Source organism: Caretta caretta, chromosome 2 (assembly GCF_965140235.1).
Source record: "Caretta caretta isolate rCarCar2 chromosome 2, rCarCar1.hap1, whole genome shotgun sequence".
Classification (NCBI taxonomy): Eukaryota; Metazoa; Chordata; order Testudines; family Cheloniidae; genus Caretta; species Caretta caretta.
Window position 1 is genome coordinate 255,386,331 of NC_134207.1, and position 17,150 is coordinate 255,403,480.

The 17,150-nt window shown below is 45.6% G+C and overlaps 1 protein-coding gene and 1 long non-coding RNA gene across 12 annotated transcripts in view; one reads left to right on the forward strand and one right to left on the reverse strand.

Annotated features, from left to right (window-relative positions):
• The window catches only part of PRKAG2 (protein kinase AMP-activated non-catalytic subunit gamma 2), a 386,915-nt gene that overhangs the window by 354,779 nt on the left and 14,986 nt on the right, over positions 1-17,150 (forward strand). For all 11 annotated transcript variants that reach the window (XR_007354878.2, XR_007354879.2, XM_048837547.2 and 8 more), the window contains 3 exons: positions 1,362-1,407; positions 13,351-13,405; positions 15,350-15,476. Coding sequence is in view for 9 of the 11 variants with exons in the window: in XM_048837547.2 (XP_048693504.1) it covers positions 1,362-1,407; positions 13,351-13,405; positions 15,350-15,476 (228 nt within the window). In the remaining 2 variants the exon portion in view is untranslated. The remainder of the gene's footprint in view (positions 1-1,361; positions 1,408-13,350; positions 13,406-15,349; positions 15,477-17,150) is intronic.
• The window catches only part of LOC125631219 (uncharacterized), a 64,704-nt gene that overhangs the window by 9,906 nt on the left and 37,648 nt on the right, over positions 1-17,150 (reverse strand). The gene's annotated exons all lie outside the window — the stretch shown is intronic.

Genomic DNA, 17,150 nt, shown 5'->3' on the forward strand with positions numbered 1-17,150 from the left:
GTTGAGCTGCAAACTAACATGTCTAGACAAGGTTTTCTATAAGTGGTAATCACCAGTTAGCAATAATGAGTTCTCATATAAAGCTGCTAAAAATATATTCAGGAAACTGTCAGTGAATTGCAGAAAGCCCCTAACAACCTTGGGGAGGTCATATAATGATGTCTGGAGACAGAGCTGCAGGAGGTTGCCATCTGAGCAACAAGAAATTGGGCAGTGTGACAGAGGCTTGGGAGGGGAAAAATATGGTCTTCAGTAGGTTTTAATAATGAGAACAAAGCACCAGCTGTGGTTGAAAAAAATCATAACATTATCTTCATGCTTTCTCTTGTACAAGGGGAAATGAAGTCTTACAGAATAAAAATTCAGCCATGTCCCCAGTTATTCCTTTAAGGGTGTAACAAGGCTACCTTCTCTGCCTTTTGGACCACCACACACAAAGGCAGAACGCTTTCTAAGGTTATAAGCACCAGTGTTTTGTTTATTAGGTCCCCTCCACCAGTTCATTAGTACAGCCTTGTGCAGCAATATATAAGGACACATAAACTTGCCCCTTAGCCCACTTTCTGTGGAGGGAGAGGGAAAGATCCAGTATCCCCAGGCTCCTGTTAGCCTCCCCCTTGCAATTCCTTGCTATCTTCTAACTTTTCCCAGCTCATGGGTTCATTGTTCTCATTGGTTTGTCAGCCTTCTGCCTCATTAAGTCATTGAGCACCCATCTCCCAATTAAGTCCACTCCAGAAGGAATGGTTTCAGAGGAACAGCCGTGTTAGTCTGTATTCGCAAAAAGAAAAGGAGTACTTGTGGCACCTTAGAGACTAACCAATTTATTTGAGCATGAGCTTTCGTGAGCTACAGCTCACTTCATCAGATCAGAAGGAATGGTTTGTTAGTTCAGTAGACTGCTGGGTCAGTACTGTCAAAAAGAGGAAAAAGCATTTATCTCAGTTTTGTAATTCACACTTTTATCCTTCATTACTGGGTCTTTTCAATGACTTCATACAGATAAACACCATTCATCAATTTTCCTTTAAAAGTGACCTTCAAAGGGTTTTTTAAATTGGGGGGGGGGGGGGCTTGTGCGCTCTTTTTATAAGATGCTATAATCACTTGGTCTATGTCTTTAAACCTAGTGCTGGGAAGTGTTGCTCTTGTTCCCTGCGTGTTAGTGCCAGTAAGCGTTGCTCTTCACTGGGCCAGGGTATTTCAAGAATTAGGACCAACTTTGTCTTTGTGCAGTAGTGAATCCGCAGTGAAACTGAGGGGGATAATTCAGATCTGAAAGTTATTGTTAAAACCTAACATTCTTTGGTTGTGATTGGACAATGTTTAAAGCATTATAGACTTTCATGTTTTCATTGTAGGTTCAGATCTATGAATTGGAGGAGCACAAGATTGAAACATGGAGGGGTGAGAACACTTCTGTTAAGATCCATTGATGCCTCTTAAGGAAACTTAATCTCCGAAAATCATGTTTTGGTTACTCATCTCTTAATCTGTCTCTTACTAAGATACTTGAATGAAAACAGGAAATATTTAGCGTTAGTCTATTTGCTCACACTGTTTATTCTGCACTTGAAATAATAATCCTGTCTGTATTGGTGGTGGTGGTAATAATAAACTCTAGTGAAAGAGGTCCTGTTTTCAGACTGACTTTCATAGAAGTCGTTTTTTGGTTTTGGTGTTTTTTTTTTTAAACACAATTACCTTTTTATATGAGTAAATCTTAAACTAACTTGTTTGGATCTTAGTGGGGTTATATACTGTACCTTCTCCCAATGACAGCTTCACAATCAACATTACAGTATCCTGCTTTGACAGTCACATTGTGAGCTATAACTAATCGTTGTGTGAGAGCTTGAGAAGGACTTTGGTAACTTCATACCACTTAATGAACTGTTCCTAAATATAAACACTCTCCAACTGCCTATGATTTTTAAAATCTCTCCTACTGTTTTAAACACACTTTGTGGAATGTAGCCATTGGTTGGTTGGTTGCTTGCTTGCTTTTTCCAGATTTATGTTAACAAGTTGTGGTAGCAGTTTCAAATATATTTTTATAGTCATGCGCTAGTTACCTTTTAAAAATAGCAACTTTGAAAAGGAATTGTAAGCTAACATTTAATGATGTTGTGTGGAGATGATTGTCATACAATATTTTAACATCAGTTCATACTGATATAAAGGAGTCAAGCAAAAAATTGAAAATCAAATAAGTTGATTAACTTTATAATTTACAACTTAGTCTTCTAAAAATCACCAGCTGAAAGTTCTTAGTGTTTGTTTCATATATATCTAAATATAAAATCCACCTTTGGTGCATGTGCACTCAAGATCAGCATGTTGGGGCCAGCTGACCCTTAGTTCCTCCTTACCACCCACCCAAGGCTGTGAGGAAGAGTGTGGCTGCTTGTAGTTTCTCCTGCAAGCTTAAAACAAATTGTGTGTGTGTGTGTGTATATATAGTTATCTTAATATAGGTCTTGGTATTTACGATAGATAGGTTTTAATAGGCAGGCATGGCAGGTTTGTAGAAATTTTGGTGGTGCCCAGAACCTGCCCCCCAAACTCCGCCCCCCACCTGCCTAAGGCTCTGGGAGGGAGTTTGTGTGGGGGGAGGAGGTCTGGGGTGTAGGCCTTGGGCTGGGGCAGAGGATTGGGGTGCAGGCTCTGGGAGAGCGTTTGGGTGCAAAAGGGGTGAGAGGTTGGGCTCTGGGAGGAAGTTTGGATGGGGTCTGGGGTGCAGGCTCTGGGATGGAGTTTGGGTGCTGGGTGCAGGCTCTGGGCTGGGGCAGGGGGTGGGGGTGCAGGAGGGGGTGAGGGGTGCAGGCTGTGGGACAGAGTTTGGGTGCAGGCTCTGGGAGGGAATTTGGGGGCAGGAGAGGGTGTGTGGGACAGGGTGGGGGTAGGAGTAGGGGTATAAGAGGGGGTGTGTGGGAAGGGGGAGGGAGTGCATGCTCTGGGAGGGAGTTGGAGGTGGGAGGGGGTGCAGGGGTGGGGCTCGGGGGTTCATGATGCAGGAGGGGGCTGGGGCAGAGGGTTAGGGTGCTGGGGGATGAGGGCTCTGGCTGGGGCCACTGATGAGGGGTTTGGAGTGTGGGAGGGGCTCAGGGCTAAGGCAGAGGGTATGGGTGCGGGGTGAGGGCTCTGACTGGGAGTGTGAGCTCTGGGATGGGGCTGAGGAGTTTAGGGTGCAGGCAGGCTGCCCCGGGGCTGGGGCCAGAGAGGAGGACTTCCCCCGGCCCTCTCCCCGCCGGCAGCAGTGAGCTCTGGGGGAGGGGCCCCCTTCTCCCTCCTGGCAGCACACTCACCCTGCACCGCTGTCACTGCACGTGCTCCTAGGGCCCCTCTCAGGTCCAGGAAGCCCCCTTGCCTCCCTTGGGGTGGGGTGGGGCTGCCATGACATGTGAACCTCCTCCCCTGCTGCTGTCCCTCACTGAAGCCTCACTGGGGATTAGGGATGGGGCTTGCCCCTTGCCCAGGAGCAGTGATTTCGGGAAGGGGGCCCCCGGTGCTGGTGGAGGGGGCAGCTGGAAAACGTAAGGGTCAGAGGTGGAAGGGCAGGGTAAGGGCAGCCTGCCCTGCCACTCATGTGCATGGGGGGCATTAGGACCCTGCGGTGGCAGTTGATGCCGGGAACCAACAGAGCAGAGTCAGCCTGGAGCTGCAGGGGAGAGGCAGGGACGCTCTGGGACCCAGGGAAGGCTCACAGGGGCAGCAAGTGGGGGCCGGGGAGAGACCCGGCCCCAAACATTGGTGGAGCCTGGGCCCTGAATATTAGTGGAGCCCGGGCATCACCAGCCCATACAACTCGTCGCCCCTGTTAATAGGCTTCTGTTTTGGGTAGTAGTGCTTTTCATTGCCTGGTACCAAGCTACAGCTCTTATGGTTGAGCAAAAATATCGGTGGTGCAAATATTGCCCATCTGGTGAGGTGGCTATGTCCCTCAATGATGGACATACAAGATGCCTGTTATGCCTGAGAGAGGGGCATATTACTGACACATGCACTGTTTGTCAGTCATTTTCTAAACACTGAAAAGGTGAGAAAGACAGACAGGGCTGGCTCTAGGATTTTTGCTGCCCCAGCAAAAAATTTTTGCCCACCCCCGCTTTTTTTTTGTCACCTTCCCAATCCCTTTCCTAAATCCCCGGCCCCGTCTCCTCCCCTCAGCGTGCCGCATCCCCCTCCCCCCCCATTGCTTCCTGCGGCTCCTACCCTGCAACCCCCCACCCTAGCTCACCTCCACTCCGCCTGCTCCCTTGAACATGCCACCACTCCACTTCTCCCCCCTCCATCTCAGGCGAGGGAGAGGCAGCGCATTCAGGGGTGCAGGCGGAGCGGAGGTGAGTGAAGGTGGGGGGGAGCGCAGGAAGTAACGGGGGGGGTAGAGGAACCACTCCCCACCCCAGCTCTACTCCACCATCGCCACCTCCCCTGAGTGCGCCACTGCTTGGCTTCTCCCTTCCTCCCTCTCAGGCTTGCCACGCGAAAGGGAGGTGGGGAGAAGCGGAGCAGCAGTGGCAGACGGAGGCAGAGTGGAAGGAGTAGAGGCGAGCTGGGGCGGCGGGGGCACATTTCTAGGGGAGGCATGGCCGGTGCTGGAATACCGCCCCCTAGAAATGTGCCACCCCAAGCACCTGCTTGTTTTGCTGGTGCCTAGAGCCAGCCCTGGTCTCGCCTAAAAACTTTATCTGCTGGACAAATCAATGAGATCTGCCTCTGATCCAGGTAAACAAAATTTTAGCCAGATCTGAGAAGTCTTCCACCAGAAGTACCCAATAAGTTTGGATGTAATGGCCAGCTCTAGAACTCCTCCTCTGAAGCATTCTTCTGCTGCTATTATTACCAAGTCCTCTTGAATGACTGATTGGGTAGGATACAGTACCACTCTTAACAAGGAGTAATGTTCTCAAGTTGCAGTGGGGGAGGTTTAGGTTGGATATTAGGAAAAACTTTTTCACTAGGAGGGTGGTGAAACACTGGAATGCGTTACCTAGGGAGGTGGTGGAATCTCCTTCCTTAGAAGTTTTTAAGGTCAGGCTTGACAAAGCCCTGGCTGGGATGATTTAGTTGGGGATTGGCCCTGCTTTGAGCAGGGGGTTGAACTAGATGACCTCCTGAGGTCCCTTCCAATCCTGATATTCTATGATTCTAAAGAACATATATACAGGTCTTCATGTTAGGAACCTTGCAAAAAGGCATAAATCACCTCAGCCTTCCTGGTACAAAGCTGGAGTTGGGATCCTCTGTCACCCAAAAAGAATCTGTACACCAGTACCAGATAAGGAGCACCCTCAAAGCAGTCTCCCATATGCACTCCATGGCACTGCCTTTGGGACGCTCAGTACTGACATCAAGGCTTTTACTGTTCCTGTACCAGTGACTTCCTAACTTTCAAAATTGTTGCTTCTGGTACTAACTGTCTTGAGACAGAGATTCACTATACTCGGGGGAGGGCAAGGGGAGAAGGGGGAATCTACTTTTGTCTGCCCTCCCTAAGTCAGAGTTGTTACCTTTTGGTTGTGGACATTCCCTCAGTACCGAGTAGGTCTTCTGTATCATCTAAAGATTTTCCTAGATCAGGCCCTGGGATGCCTCCCAAATCAGATCCGCTATTGGAAGAAAAGTGTTCTTTCTTATCCACTTCAGACCACACTGGGGAGGGTTCATTCACATACTCCAGATCTCTCTTATCTGACCCTTCTACATCCAATAAGGAGTCCAAGGATCAAAATTTACCCTAGTAGATGTAGGGGATATAAGGAGAGAACCTGGTACCTTCCCTGTGGCCCCCAACTCATTTTGCTTATAGCTATCATTCATGGCCATTGTGGGCACCATGGGGCTTCCATCACACCAGAAAACCTTCCTCTGCCACCTCCAGGGCCCATCTCCCTCCTTGAAGGTCCAACAGTGTTAGCAATCCCAGATGTCACTTGCTGATCCTGAACTATACAAGTTTCTGATGAAAAAATAATCAGTCAGCTGAACTTGCCCCTGCTGCCATTTCATTGTCGTCCCCTGACAAAGCTATGGTCCCATCTATTCCATCACCTCAACAGCTACAAGGCTTTTCAAGACCTTCTTTGTCAGATGGCAGAGCTGTTAGGCATTACAGCTGAGTTAGTGCAAGAGAAATCCCATAAACAGTTACACATCCTGTGCACCTGAAGGCCAGATAGACTCTCTGTGCTGCATAGGGAAGTCTGTTATAACATGCACAGTGCTTATGGCAGACTCCTACATCTGTTCCACTGAAATCTAAAAAAGGTAGAGAGAAGGTACCAGGACTATCCTCAGGATTTCAGTATTTTTACTTTCCTCCCACATCTAGATCCCTTGGGCAGCAGTTACTACAAGAGAGCCCAAACCAGCAAAGCTCCAAGGCAACACATAAGGAAAAACAGTCCAAGTTGTATCTCTTCGGAAGGAAGAGCTATATCATTGCCAGCCTCCAGTTTAGATAGCCAACTACTCTGCACTCCTTGCCAAGTATGAGTACATCAATTGGTATAAAGTATTGGACTTTTACTGATAGACTACCACAGGAGTTCTAGAGAGGAAATAAGATCCTTAATTTCAGAAAGTTAACTAATAGCTCAGAACTCCTTACAGGCAGCAATTGATTGCATCAGACACTGTGGCAAGATTGATGGTAACATCTATGACAATGAGGTGGAGGCATTTTGAATACAATCCTCACAGAATCTCAAAGAAATACAGATTGCTATAGGAAACCTCCTTTTTAAGGGTTTTGATCTGTTCAGCAGAAAGACAGATGTGTTATGCTCATCAAAGGACTCCCGGGCTACACTTGGGTTCTTGGGTCTACACACCCCACAACCCTGAAGAAAAGCAGCTTAGCAGCCCTATTCGAGGCAGGTTCCTCCTGCCCCCTTTTTAGCCTCTATACTAAAGACTGTAAGAACCACTGAGAAAGAAACAAAGAATACACAGATGACCTGCATTCTTTCTCAGGGGCAGCAGTGTTTGTGTGATGGTTAACTGAGAGCTTCCCAAAACACATACCCTTTCCCTATCTCATTTGGACACAGTTTATTTTCTTTTTTGGGAAGCTTGGGCCAATATTGCCTCATACTCTTGGATCCTGGAAATCGTAGAGGTTGGATATTAGGTTGCATTTTAGATGTTTCCTGTCCTCCATCCACATTCCCCATCCCTTTTCAGTGATCCCTCTCAGAAGAGAATTAAATCAGGAGATGTCCTACTTTGGGAGCAGTAGAAGTGCCCCTTCAATAAAACGGGGAAAGTTGTTGTTCCTGTTCCTTTTTCCTTTAACTGAAAAATAGGATGCTGCCCAATTCTGGACTCAAGGAAACTCAGATTCCTTCACGGAGGCAAGTTCAAAATGGCTACCCTTGTCTCAGTAATCCAATTTCTAGAGTCTCCACCTTCGAGATGCATATTGCCATGCTTTGATCCACTCAGCCCACACAAGCTCCTGAGATTTCTACTGGGGAGCTCACATTTCCAGTTCAGAGTCTTTCCGTTCGGGTTATCAACAGCCCCAAAGGTTTTCACAGAAAGTTTGGATCTAATGGCAGCGTACTTAAGGAGACATAAAAGTTTGTTTGTTCCTGCCTGAGTGACTGGCTTGTTTGGGGGAGCTCATGGCAACAGGTAAGATGTGATTCATCACATCCTACAACTCTTTGCCACCTTGTAACTCAAAATCAATAAGGAAAAGTCCATCTTTGATGCTTACCCAGAAAATACAACTTATTGTGATACCTCCATAACAGGTAGGGCATACTTACCTCAGGCCAGATTGTTTCAGGTTGATAGTTCATGTGACTTCATGCACATTGGTCATGCCACGTACCAGACTTTACTTCAGCCACTTTTTCATACAATGAAAGTAAATGTGTAGTTCATATTCCTTAAGTCCTAATATTTCCAATTGATGGAAGAATCCCAATCATGTATGCAGAAGTGTTCCATTTTCTCTACCTCTGTCCTCAAAAACAGTAGTGACCAACTCCTTCATCCTTAGCTGGGGAGCACATCTAGACAACATGAATCTCCAGGTTTGTGATCCTCAAAGGAGACTTTTCTTCACAGAAATATATTAGAACTTGGGGCAATGTGTTCAGCTTGTGTAGTGTTTCTCCCTCTGATCCAAGGCAGAATGGTATAGCAAGAAAGAGAGAGACAAAACCACACCCAGCATTATATGTGAGCAGGCAAGGAGGAGCACAATCAGCTTCCTTGTTAGGAATTAGTCTGCTTGTGGAATTGGTGCATCCAGCATCAGATCACTCTGAGGCCTGGTCTACAGTACGCGATTATTTCGGAATTAGCCAAGTTACCTCGAAATAAAACTGGCTCCGTCCACATGTCCAAACCAGTTTTTTCGATTTAAAGGGCTCTTTACTCTGATTTCTGTACTCCACCTCAGCAAGTGGAGTAGCGCTAAAATCGAGATCGCCGTTCCGGGTTACAGGTACTGTGGACGCAATTCGACGATATTGGCCTCCGGGAGCTATCCCAGAATGCTCCCTTGTGACCGCTCTGAACAACACTCTGAACTCCGATGCACTAGCCAGATAGGCAGTAAAAGCCCTGGGAACTTTTGAATTTCCTGTTTGGTCACCACCATCACAGGCGACCATGCAGAGTCCACCATCACAGGCGACCATGCAGTCCCGGATTTGCAGACGAGCTCCAGCATGGTCCGAAAGTGAGGTACTGGATCTCATTGCATGCTGGGGAGATGAATCTGTTATGGAGGAACTATGTTCCAAAAAAAGGAACACAAATACGTATGCTAAAATCTCCAGGGCCATGATGGAAAGAGGCTACTCCAGGGACACAGAACAGTGTCGTCCAAAAATCAAGGAGCTCAGGCAAGCGTACCAAAAAGCCAGGGAGGCGAATGGGCACTCTGGGTCACAGCCCTATACGTGCCGCTTCTACCGTGAGCTGCATGCAATTATGGGGGGTGATGACACCACTACCCCACCACTGTCCGTGGACGCCTGCAAGGGGGGAGTAGCACGGAGCGAGGAGGATGAGTTTTTTGGAGGAGGAGGAAGAGGACAGTGTGCAGGCGGCAAGTGGGGAATCTGTTTTCCCCCCTAGCCAGGAACTATTCTTAACGCTGGAGCCAATAGCCTCCCCCTACTCCCAAAGCATGCTCCCAGACCATGACCCTGGAGAAGGCACTTCTGGTGAATGAGAGCTTGATCAGAGCCATGCAGTGGGGGGAGGGAGGAAACCCAGCCACGCTGGGCTGTTCACGTTTAGTTTAAAGGGCTCATCCCTGTTCAGAGCCTCATCGGAGCCCTGCGGGGGGGGGGAGGGTGGGTGTTCTGTGAAGTGATCATCCCAGAGAGCCCGCAGGCTGCCTGCAAGCTGAATTCTGTTGTCTGGCCGCATGTGATGGCTTACTCACACCAAAGTGGCAGGCACTTCAGTATAGGAGGCAAAATGAGACCTTGTACAGAAAAAATATGTGCTGTGTACTATGAATTGCCTGTTTCACTGAGAAACTGTGTCCCCTTTGTTCTCTAAAATGTATCTTTTTAAAATACTACCCTCCCTTTTTCTCCTCCTGCAGCAGGTGCCAATGTTTCATTGCGGCCCCTATCTACTCTGTCCCAGAGGTTGGTCCAGATTAGAAGGCAGAAAAAACGAACTCGGGACAACATGTTTGCCGAGCTCCTGCACTGATAGGGCCCAGTTGAATGTGTGGGGGCAAACAATTGCAGAGTCGCATAAAGCGTTACATGAATACGAAGAGAGGAGGGACGCACGCGATGAGTGCAGGCAGGATGCTATGGTCAAGCTCATGAGGGAGCAAACTGACATGCTCCGCTGTATGGTGGATCTAATGCGAGAAAGGCAGCAAGACCACAGACTGCCACGGCAGTCCCTGAATAACCGCCCTCCCTCCTCCCCAAGTTCCATAGCCTCCTCACCCAGATAAGAACACAGGGGGAGGCTACGGGGACCCACACAGTCAACCCCAGAGGATTGCACAAGCAGCAGAAAGCTGGCATATCCTAAATTTTGATTTGGTTTCTGAACTTGTCCTTCCCTCCCCCCCCCCCCATCTAGCTTCTGATTTGTCTCGGTGTTTTGTGCAACTAATAATAAAGAACGGTTTTTAAACAATTGTGACTTTATTTCCTTTATTTATATAATAATATAGGAGGCAGGTAACTTTTTAAGAGAAACAAACACAACTCTCAAACCGTACCCTTGCTAGTCATGAAACTGGCTTTCAAAGCTTCTCTGATGTGCAGCGCGCCCTGCTGCGCTCTTCTAATTGCCCTGTTGTCTGGCTGTGCGAAACTGGCCGCCAGGCGAGTTGCCTCAACCTCCCACCCCACCATAAACGTCTCCCCCTTACTCTCACAGATATTGTGGAGTACGCAACAAGCAACAATTACAATTGGAATATTGGTTGTGCTGAGATCTAACCGAGTCGGTAAACTGTGCCAGCGCGCTTTCAAATGTCCAAATGCACATTCTACCACCATTCTGCATTTGCTCGGTCTATAGTTGAACTGCTCCTTACTACTGTCCAGGATGCCTGTGTATGGCTTCATGAGCCATGGCATTAAGGGGTAGGCTGGGTCCCCAAGGATAACTATAAACATTTCAACATCCTCAACAGTAATTTTCTGGTTTGGGAAGCAAGTCCCTTCCTGCAGCTGTTCAAACAGACCAGAGTTCCTGAAGATGTGAGCATCCTGCACCTTTCCCGTTGATGTCGGTGAAACGTCCCTTGTGATCCACCAGTGCTTGCAGCACCATGGAAAAGTACCCCTTGCCGTTTATGTACTGGCTGCCCCGGTGTTCTGGGGCCAAGATAGGGATATGTGTTCCGTTTATCGCCCCGTCGCAGTTAGGGAACCCCAGCACATTGGGAAATGTGCAGACTATTGTGGATGGCTTTAAAGTCACTATCCTTGATAGCAGCTGGTCAACGATTGCGTTGGCTACTTGCAGCACAGCAGCCCCCATAGTAGATTTGCCCACTCCAAACTGATTCCCGACTGACCCGTAGCTGTCGGGCGTTGCAAGCTTCCACAGGGCTATGGCCACTTGTTTCTCAACTGTGAGGGCTGCTCTCATTTTGGTGTCTTTGCACTTCAGGGCAGGGGACAGCAAGTCACAAAGTTCCATGAAAGTGGCCCTACGCATATGAAAGTTTCTCAGCCACTGGGAATCATCCCATACCTGCAACACTATGCAGTTCCACCAGTCTGTGCTTGTTTCCCGGCCCCATAATAGGCGTTCCACAGCATGAACCTGGCCCAACAGCACCATGATCTCCCAATTGCCACATGCCATGCTTCTAGGAACGTCTGTGTCCATGTCCTCATCAGTAATCGCTTCCTCACCCGGTTTTGCAGGTACTGCACATACTACTGGATAATGCGTGAGGTATTTACAATGGTCAAAACTGCAGCGGAGATCTGATCGGGCTCCATGGCTATGGCGCCTGCATGGCTAATCCTGGAAAAAGGGCGCAAAATGTAGGAGAGCAGAGTAGCAGCTGAAGCTGTGCTGTTCTGTTCACAGTAGCCGAACAACAGCTGAAAATGGTTGTCTTCTGTGGCTTTCAGGGAGGTGGGAGCCCAGGACAGACAACATGGAGAAGCTCAGAAGCATGGCAATAGCGGAAGAGCAGAGTTGGCGGCGGAAGCTGTGCTGCTCGGTTCACGATGGCCGAGCACAGCTGAGTTGGAGAGGTGGATTCATAGTAGCAGGAGAGCAGCGGTGCACCGTCTGCTGAAAGCAGTATGGCGTCTGCACACCAAAAAGGCACAAAACGATGGTCTGCCATAGCTTTCTGATGACACACACCCAGAAACACCCGTGAGAATGTTTTTCCCCTATCATGCACTGGGAGCTTAACCCAGAATTCCAGTGGGTGGCGGGAACTGTGGGATAGCTACCCACAGTGCACCACTCCAACATTCGATGCTAGCCTTGGTACTGTGGACGCAATCTGCCGAATTCACGTGCTTTAGTGGGGACACAGAAGACTGAATGTATAAAATAGCTTCCGAAAATTCGAAGAGAATAATTTCGAAATAATTTTGTACTGTAGACATACCCTGATAGTTATTCACCCACCAGGACTAGCCAGATCACTTGAGCAGGCAGTTTTCAGAAAAGCATGAGTAAGACTCTTTATAATTCAGTCTTTCAAATATGGGGTTACCCACACATAGATTTGTTTACCACAAGCACAAACAGGAAATGTCCCACCTGTTGCTTTGAGGGGTCTGAACCTGGGACCACACTCAGACACATTCTCATTTCATGGATCCCAGGTCTGATGTATGTGTATCCTCTGATACTGAGAGTTTTAAAGAATCTAAAACAAGAGTCTGTAGTAATGATCCCGATAGCATCAGTTTGGCCCAGGCAATTCTGATACCCAGACCTTGTAGATTTTCAATTGTCTCCTTTTAACATTGCCAATTAGTCCAGATGTAGTCTGTGTCGTGTTTCTTCTCCCCCCTCCCTCCCAAACAACTGGCATCTAGACCCAGCCTCTCTACATCTCAGAGCATGGATACTGGCTGGCTGATTATCATGGAAAGAGGCTTGTTCTCAAATCCACAATTTCTCCCCAAAGTGGCTTCAAACTTCCTCTTATCCTATCAATGTTCTTCCCTAAACTACATTCCAACTGAGGGAAGCAAGACTCAACTCTTTAGGTGTATGGAGGGCACTCTCATTTTATCTGTATAGAACAGTCATCCAGGATCTTACCTACATTTTTTGTTGCCTCTGCAGAGAGAAAGATGAGCCGGGCCAAATGATCTTAAAGGCGATCAAAATTGGTCTCAGATGATATTACGATTTGTTACCAGTTAGCTAGTTTAGATTTTCTGGGTGAGGTCAGGTCTACTGGCCAAAAGATTCTGATCTCAATTGTATAGGGCATGTGTGCACCAAGAGTGGAAAATATATATCTAGACAGCACATCTAAGAACCACAGTTACTGTAAGCCTTCATCCAATGGATGAATTTTCTCTTCATGATGTTTTGTATTGCTATAATGACACCAAGTGGTGATACTCTTCTTTGCATTACTTTAATTCTTGTTTAAATAATTCCTTTAGATCCCTTTGCTGATTATCCGTTTAACTTCAGTGTAGAGGGCTCACTGTCAAAAGTACCCCTGCACATTTATTTAACTTAAAAAAAAAAAAAAAATTCTAGATGTTTGTCTCCTTGTGAGCCTTTGTAACTTCTTATCCATTTAATTTTGTAGTGGGGAGTTGAGTTATACACATCATAGTAATTGTCCACTTCCTTGTAGCTAAAACACTTACTTTTAAAAATGTTTGTTTTTTAATACAGAGCTTTATTTACAAGAAACTTTTAAGCCTTTAGTGAACATCTCCCCGGATGCAAGGTAAGTTTCTGTTGCTTGCTTCTAAATTGTGCTGATCTTGGAATTAGTACTAGGAATTTCGTTATCTACATTAAAGAGAAACAGGATTTGAGTTTGTGAACTAGAGTAAGATAACGAAGAATGGAAAGACTCTGCATGTTTTTATTTAAGTGACTCAAAGGAAGAACTCTCCAAAAATCAGCGTTGAGTCCAATAGGATATCTTGTAGCGTAACAGCAACTTTCGAGCTTTCCACAAACCCCTTGCTTAATTGCCTTCAATGCACTTGTCAAGCAGGGGATGGGGCCAATGACATGACTGCATTTTAACTTGTATACATATCTGAGCTGAGAAAGCAGATACTATAGGGAAGATGATTCTTGCATACATCACTCCACGAATCCTAATTACATTACAAGGAAAATCATTTGTCTAAAGTGTTACTCTAATAAATGCATGCTACAGATGCAAGAAGTGTTAATCAAAATACTAACTTTTTGGAGCTATGTCCTAAGCATTTGTTCCAACAGTCTGGGAAATGTCAGCATTTCAAGGGTTAACCTTGCATTAAAAATGAGTAATCAGTTATTTTTCTTGCAGTCAGACTAACATTTTCTATTTCCTAATGTGCTTTCAAGAAGAGTAAGGCTGTGTCTACACTACCACAGTAAGTCGACCTAAGTTACGCTACTCCAGCTACATGAATAACATAGCTGGAGTCGATGTACCTTAGGTCGACTTTCTGCGGTGTCTATACCGCACTGGGTTGACGGGAGACACTCTCCCGTAGACTTACTTTACGCTTCCCATTTGGGGTGGAGTATGGAGGTCGACCGGAAAGCGATCTGCAGTCGATTTGGCTAGACCCGCTAAATCAATACCCAGTGCACTGATCACTGGAGCGTCGATCCAGCTATAGTATAGACATAGCCTAAGACTAGATGGCTCGACTATAACAGGGTTCAAAAAAGAGCTAGATAAGTTCATGGAGGATAGGTCCATCAACGGCTATTAGCCAGGATGGGCAGGGATGGTGTCCCTAGCCTCTGTTTGCCAGAAGCTGGGAATGGGTGACAGGATGGATCACTTGATGATTACCTGTTCTGTTAAATCCCTCTGGGACCCTTGGCATTGGCCACTGTCCGAAGACAGGATACTGGGCTGAATGGACCTTTGTTCTTACCCAGTATGGCCATTCTTATGTTCAAGGAATTGTTAATGTCATACAGCCTCTCATCTCTTGGTCACTATTTCAAATTCAATCAGAGTTATTGCCCTCTAACATTTTTCCCACCCCCCAATCATCTCTCAGTGGCATATGTTTAATCAGATGGTGATTTTGGCTCCATTTCTTGTGGACAAGTGTACACATCCTGAAAGACTATTGACAATAAATAATCATTTATAATTGGCATTGCCGGATGTCTCAAAGAACCAAAGTTTGAAAGAGTGTTCAGTGAAAGTGAACACTCTTCCCCGTGATGTGATCCTTTCAACTGAGGATTGAGATACATCCAGTGCAAGAGAGTTGGAATACTGTGCACTGTCACTCTGTGTGTTTCTCTTTGAATAGAGGGCATTCGTTTTGAGTGCTATTAATTGACTGTCTTTATTTTTGAAATGATTATTGTCCTAATGAAAAACTTAAATTGTGGAGAAATGTTGCTTCTACTAAACTCTCTGTTATAATGGTTCACTGTCCCTCAATGTTTACTGATACCAAGGGTTTATTAAAATGTTGATGTATATCTGTGTGTATGTGGTTGGTCTTCAACAATAGTGAAAGTAAACTTGCTGACATCTTTTGCTATGCATAAGTTCTGCAATTTCTCTAGGATCTTATGTGAAAATTATGGTAGATAATTATTGGTCTTGTGTATTCTTTGTGATGCTCTTATGATGTCAAAGTATGTTTTGGAATTTCACGGTCAGAATTCACTAACAGATTTAATTATTTTTCCTCAGCCTTTTTGATGCTGTGTATTCATTGATCAAAAACAAAATCCACAGATTGCCAGTTATTGATCCTGTCAGTGGGAATGCACTTTATATACTTACCCATAAAAGAATCCTCAAGTTCCTCCAGCTTTTTGTAAGTAATTTAAAATGTACTTTGACTAATTGATTTAAATAGAAGCCTGTTACTATTTAATAATGTAAACCCTTCACTTGGAAACTTTTCTTGATTAAACACTTTAATTTGAACATTTTTGCGTGTAAGTGGCTTTGCATCTTTTCTTGACAGTAGAAAAGATAGGCTAGAAGGAAGGATCAAAAATGTTGTCTCCCCCTCTTCTCTCCCCACCAATTTAGAAAAAGATGGTAGCTGACACAGACTGTCCTATATTCTATTTTGATGTTTTCTCTCCACTAACAGTACTGCAAAAAATGTCCAGTTCAGCTCACTATTCTGTTTGGGTGCTTTTTCCCCAACAAAGAGAGACTGGAATTGTCCTTAGGTTATTCTTGCAGCTTCTGTTATGGTGGTGAGAATGAAGCGAGAGAGGATTACTGTAGTTCATACTGTGTTCAGAGAAGCCCTTATAGAATTTTAGAAGCTTAGATAACACAAAAACTAGGGGCCACCAAATGAAATTAATAGGCAGCAGGTTTAAAACAAACAAAAAGAAGTATTTCTTCACACAACACACAGTCTACCTGTGAAACTCCTTGTCAGAGGATGCTGTGAAGACCAAGACTATAACAGGGTACAAAAAAGAATTAGATAAATTCATGGAGGATTCATCAATGGCTATTAGCCAGGATAGGCAGGGATGGTGTCCCTAGCCTCTGTTTGCCAGAAGCTGGGAATGGGCAACGGGATGGATCACTTGATTACCTGTTCTATCATTCCCTCTGAAGCCCCTGGCATTGGCCGCTGTCAGAAGATAAGATACTGGGCTAGATGGATGTTTGGTCTGACCCAGTGTGGCCATTCTTAATGTTCTGATCAGCCAGACTAGGTGGTGAGTTGGATGGGAAAGCAGGTTTTGAACTAAGTACACAGTACAGAATGATTACGCTTTGTCTTTTTGTTCTTGCTTTTTTTTGTTGTTTTTGCTTTCAGTAAACTGAAAAAGGGGAAGATGCAGCTTAGAGTCAAATGCATATAATGTGTCGTCATTACGTACGATTAGATAAATATACAGCATCAGAACAGAAAAAGTTCATTTTCTAATCTTAATTCTGCACCTCTTTGATAAAATTGTTCTAGATCTGAACCTGTTTTTCAGCTTAACTAAAACGTACTATTGGATTGCTATGAAACTCTATGATAATGATTTGAACTCTGTAGATAAAGCATTGAATGCTGACTTTTTCGGGAGTTCAATTATATGGGGGCACTTTAGCCATAAGACATCTATATGAGGAAAGAAACAGTTCCTAACCTTTCTATAACTGTTCTTTGAGATGTGTTGCACATGTCCATTCCAATGTAGGTGTGTGCACACCCCGAATACAGTTGCCAGAATTTTTTCCCCTCGTGTTATCTGTCAGGTTAGCTCTGGTGCCGCGCACAGGGCACCAATATAAAGGGCCCTGCCGACCCTATGCCCCCTCAGTTCTTTCTTTATTGGCTGACTCAGACAAGAGGAGAAGGGAGACAGGTCTTGGAATGGACACGTGCAACGCATCTTGAAGAACACGAGTTAAAGAAAGGTTAGTAACTGTTTTTTCTTCGAGTGCTTGTACATGTCCATTCCAATGTAGGTGACTCCCAAGCAGTTGTCTAGGAGGTGGGCTCAGAGTTCATGAACATGCTGAC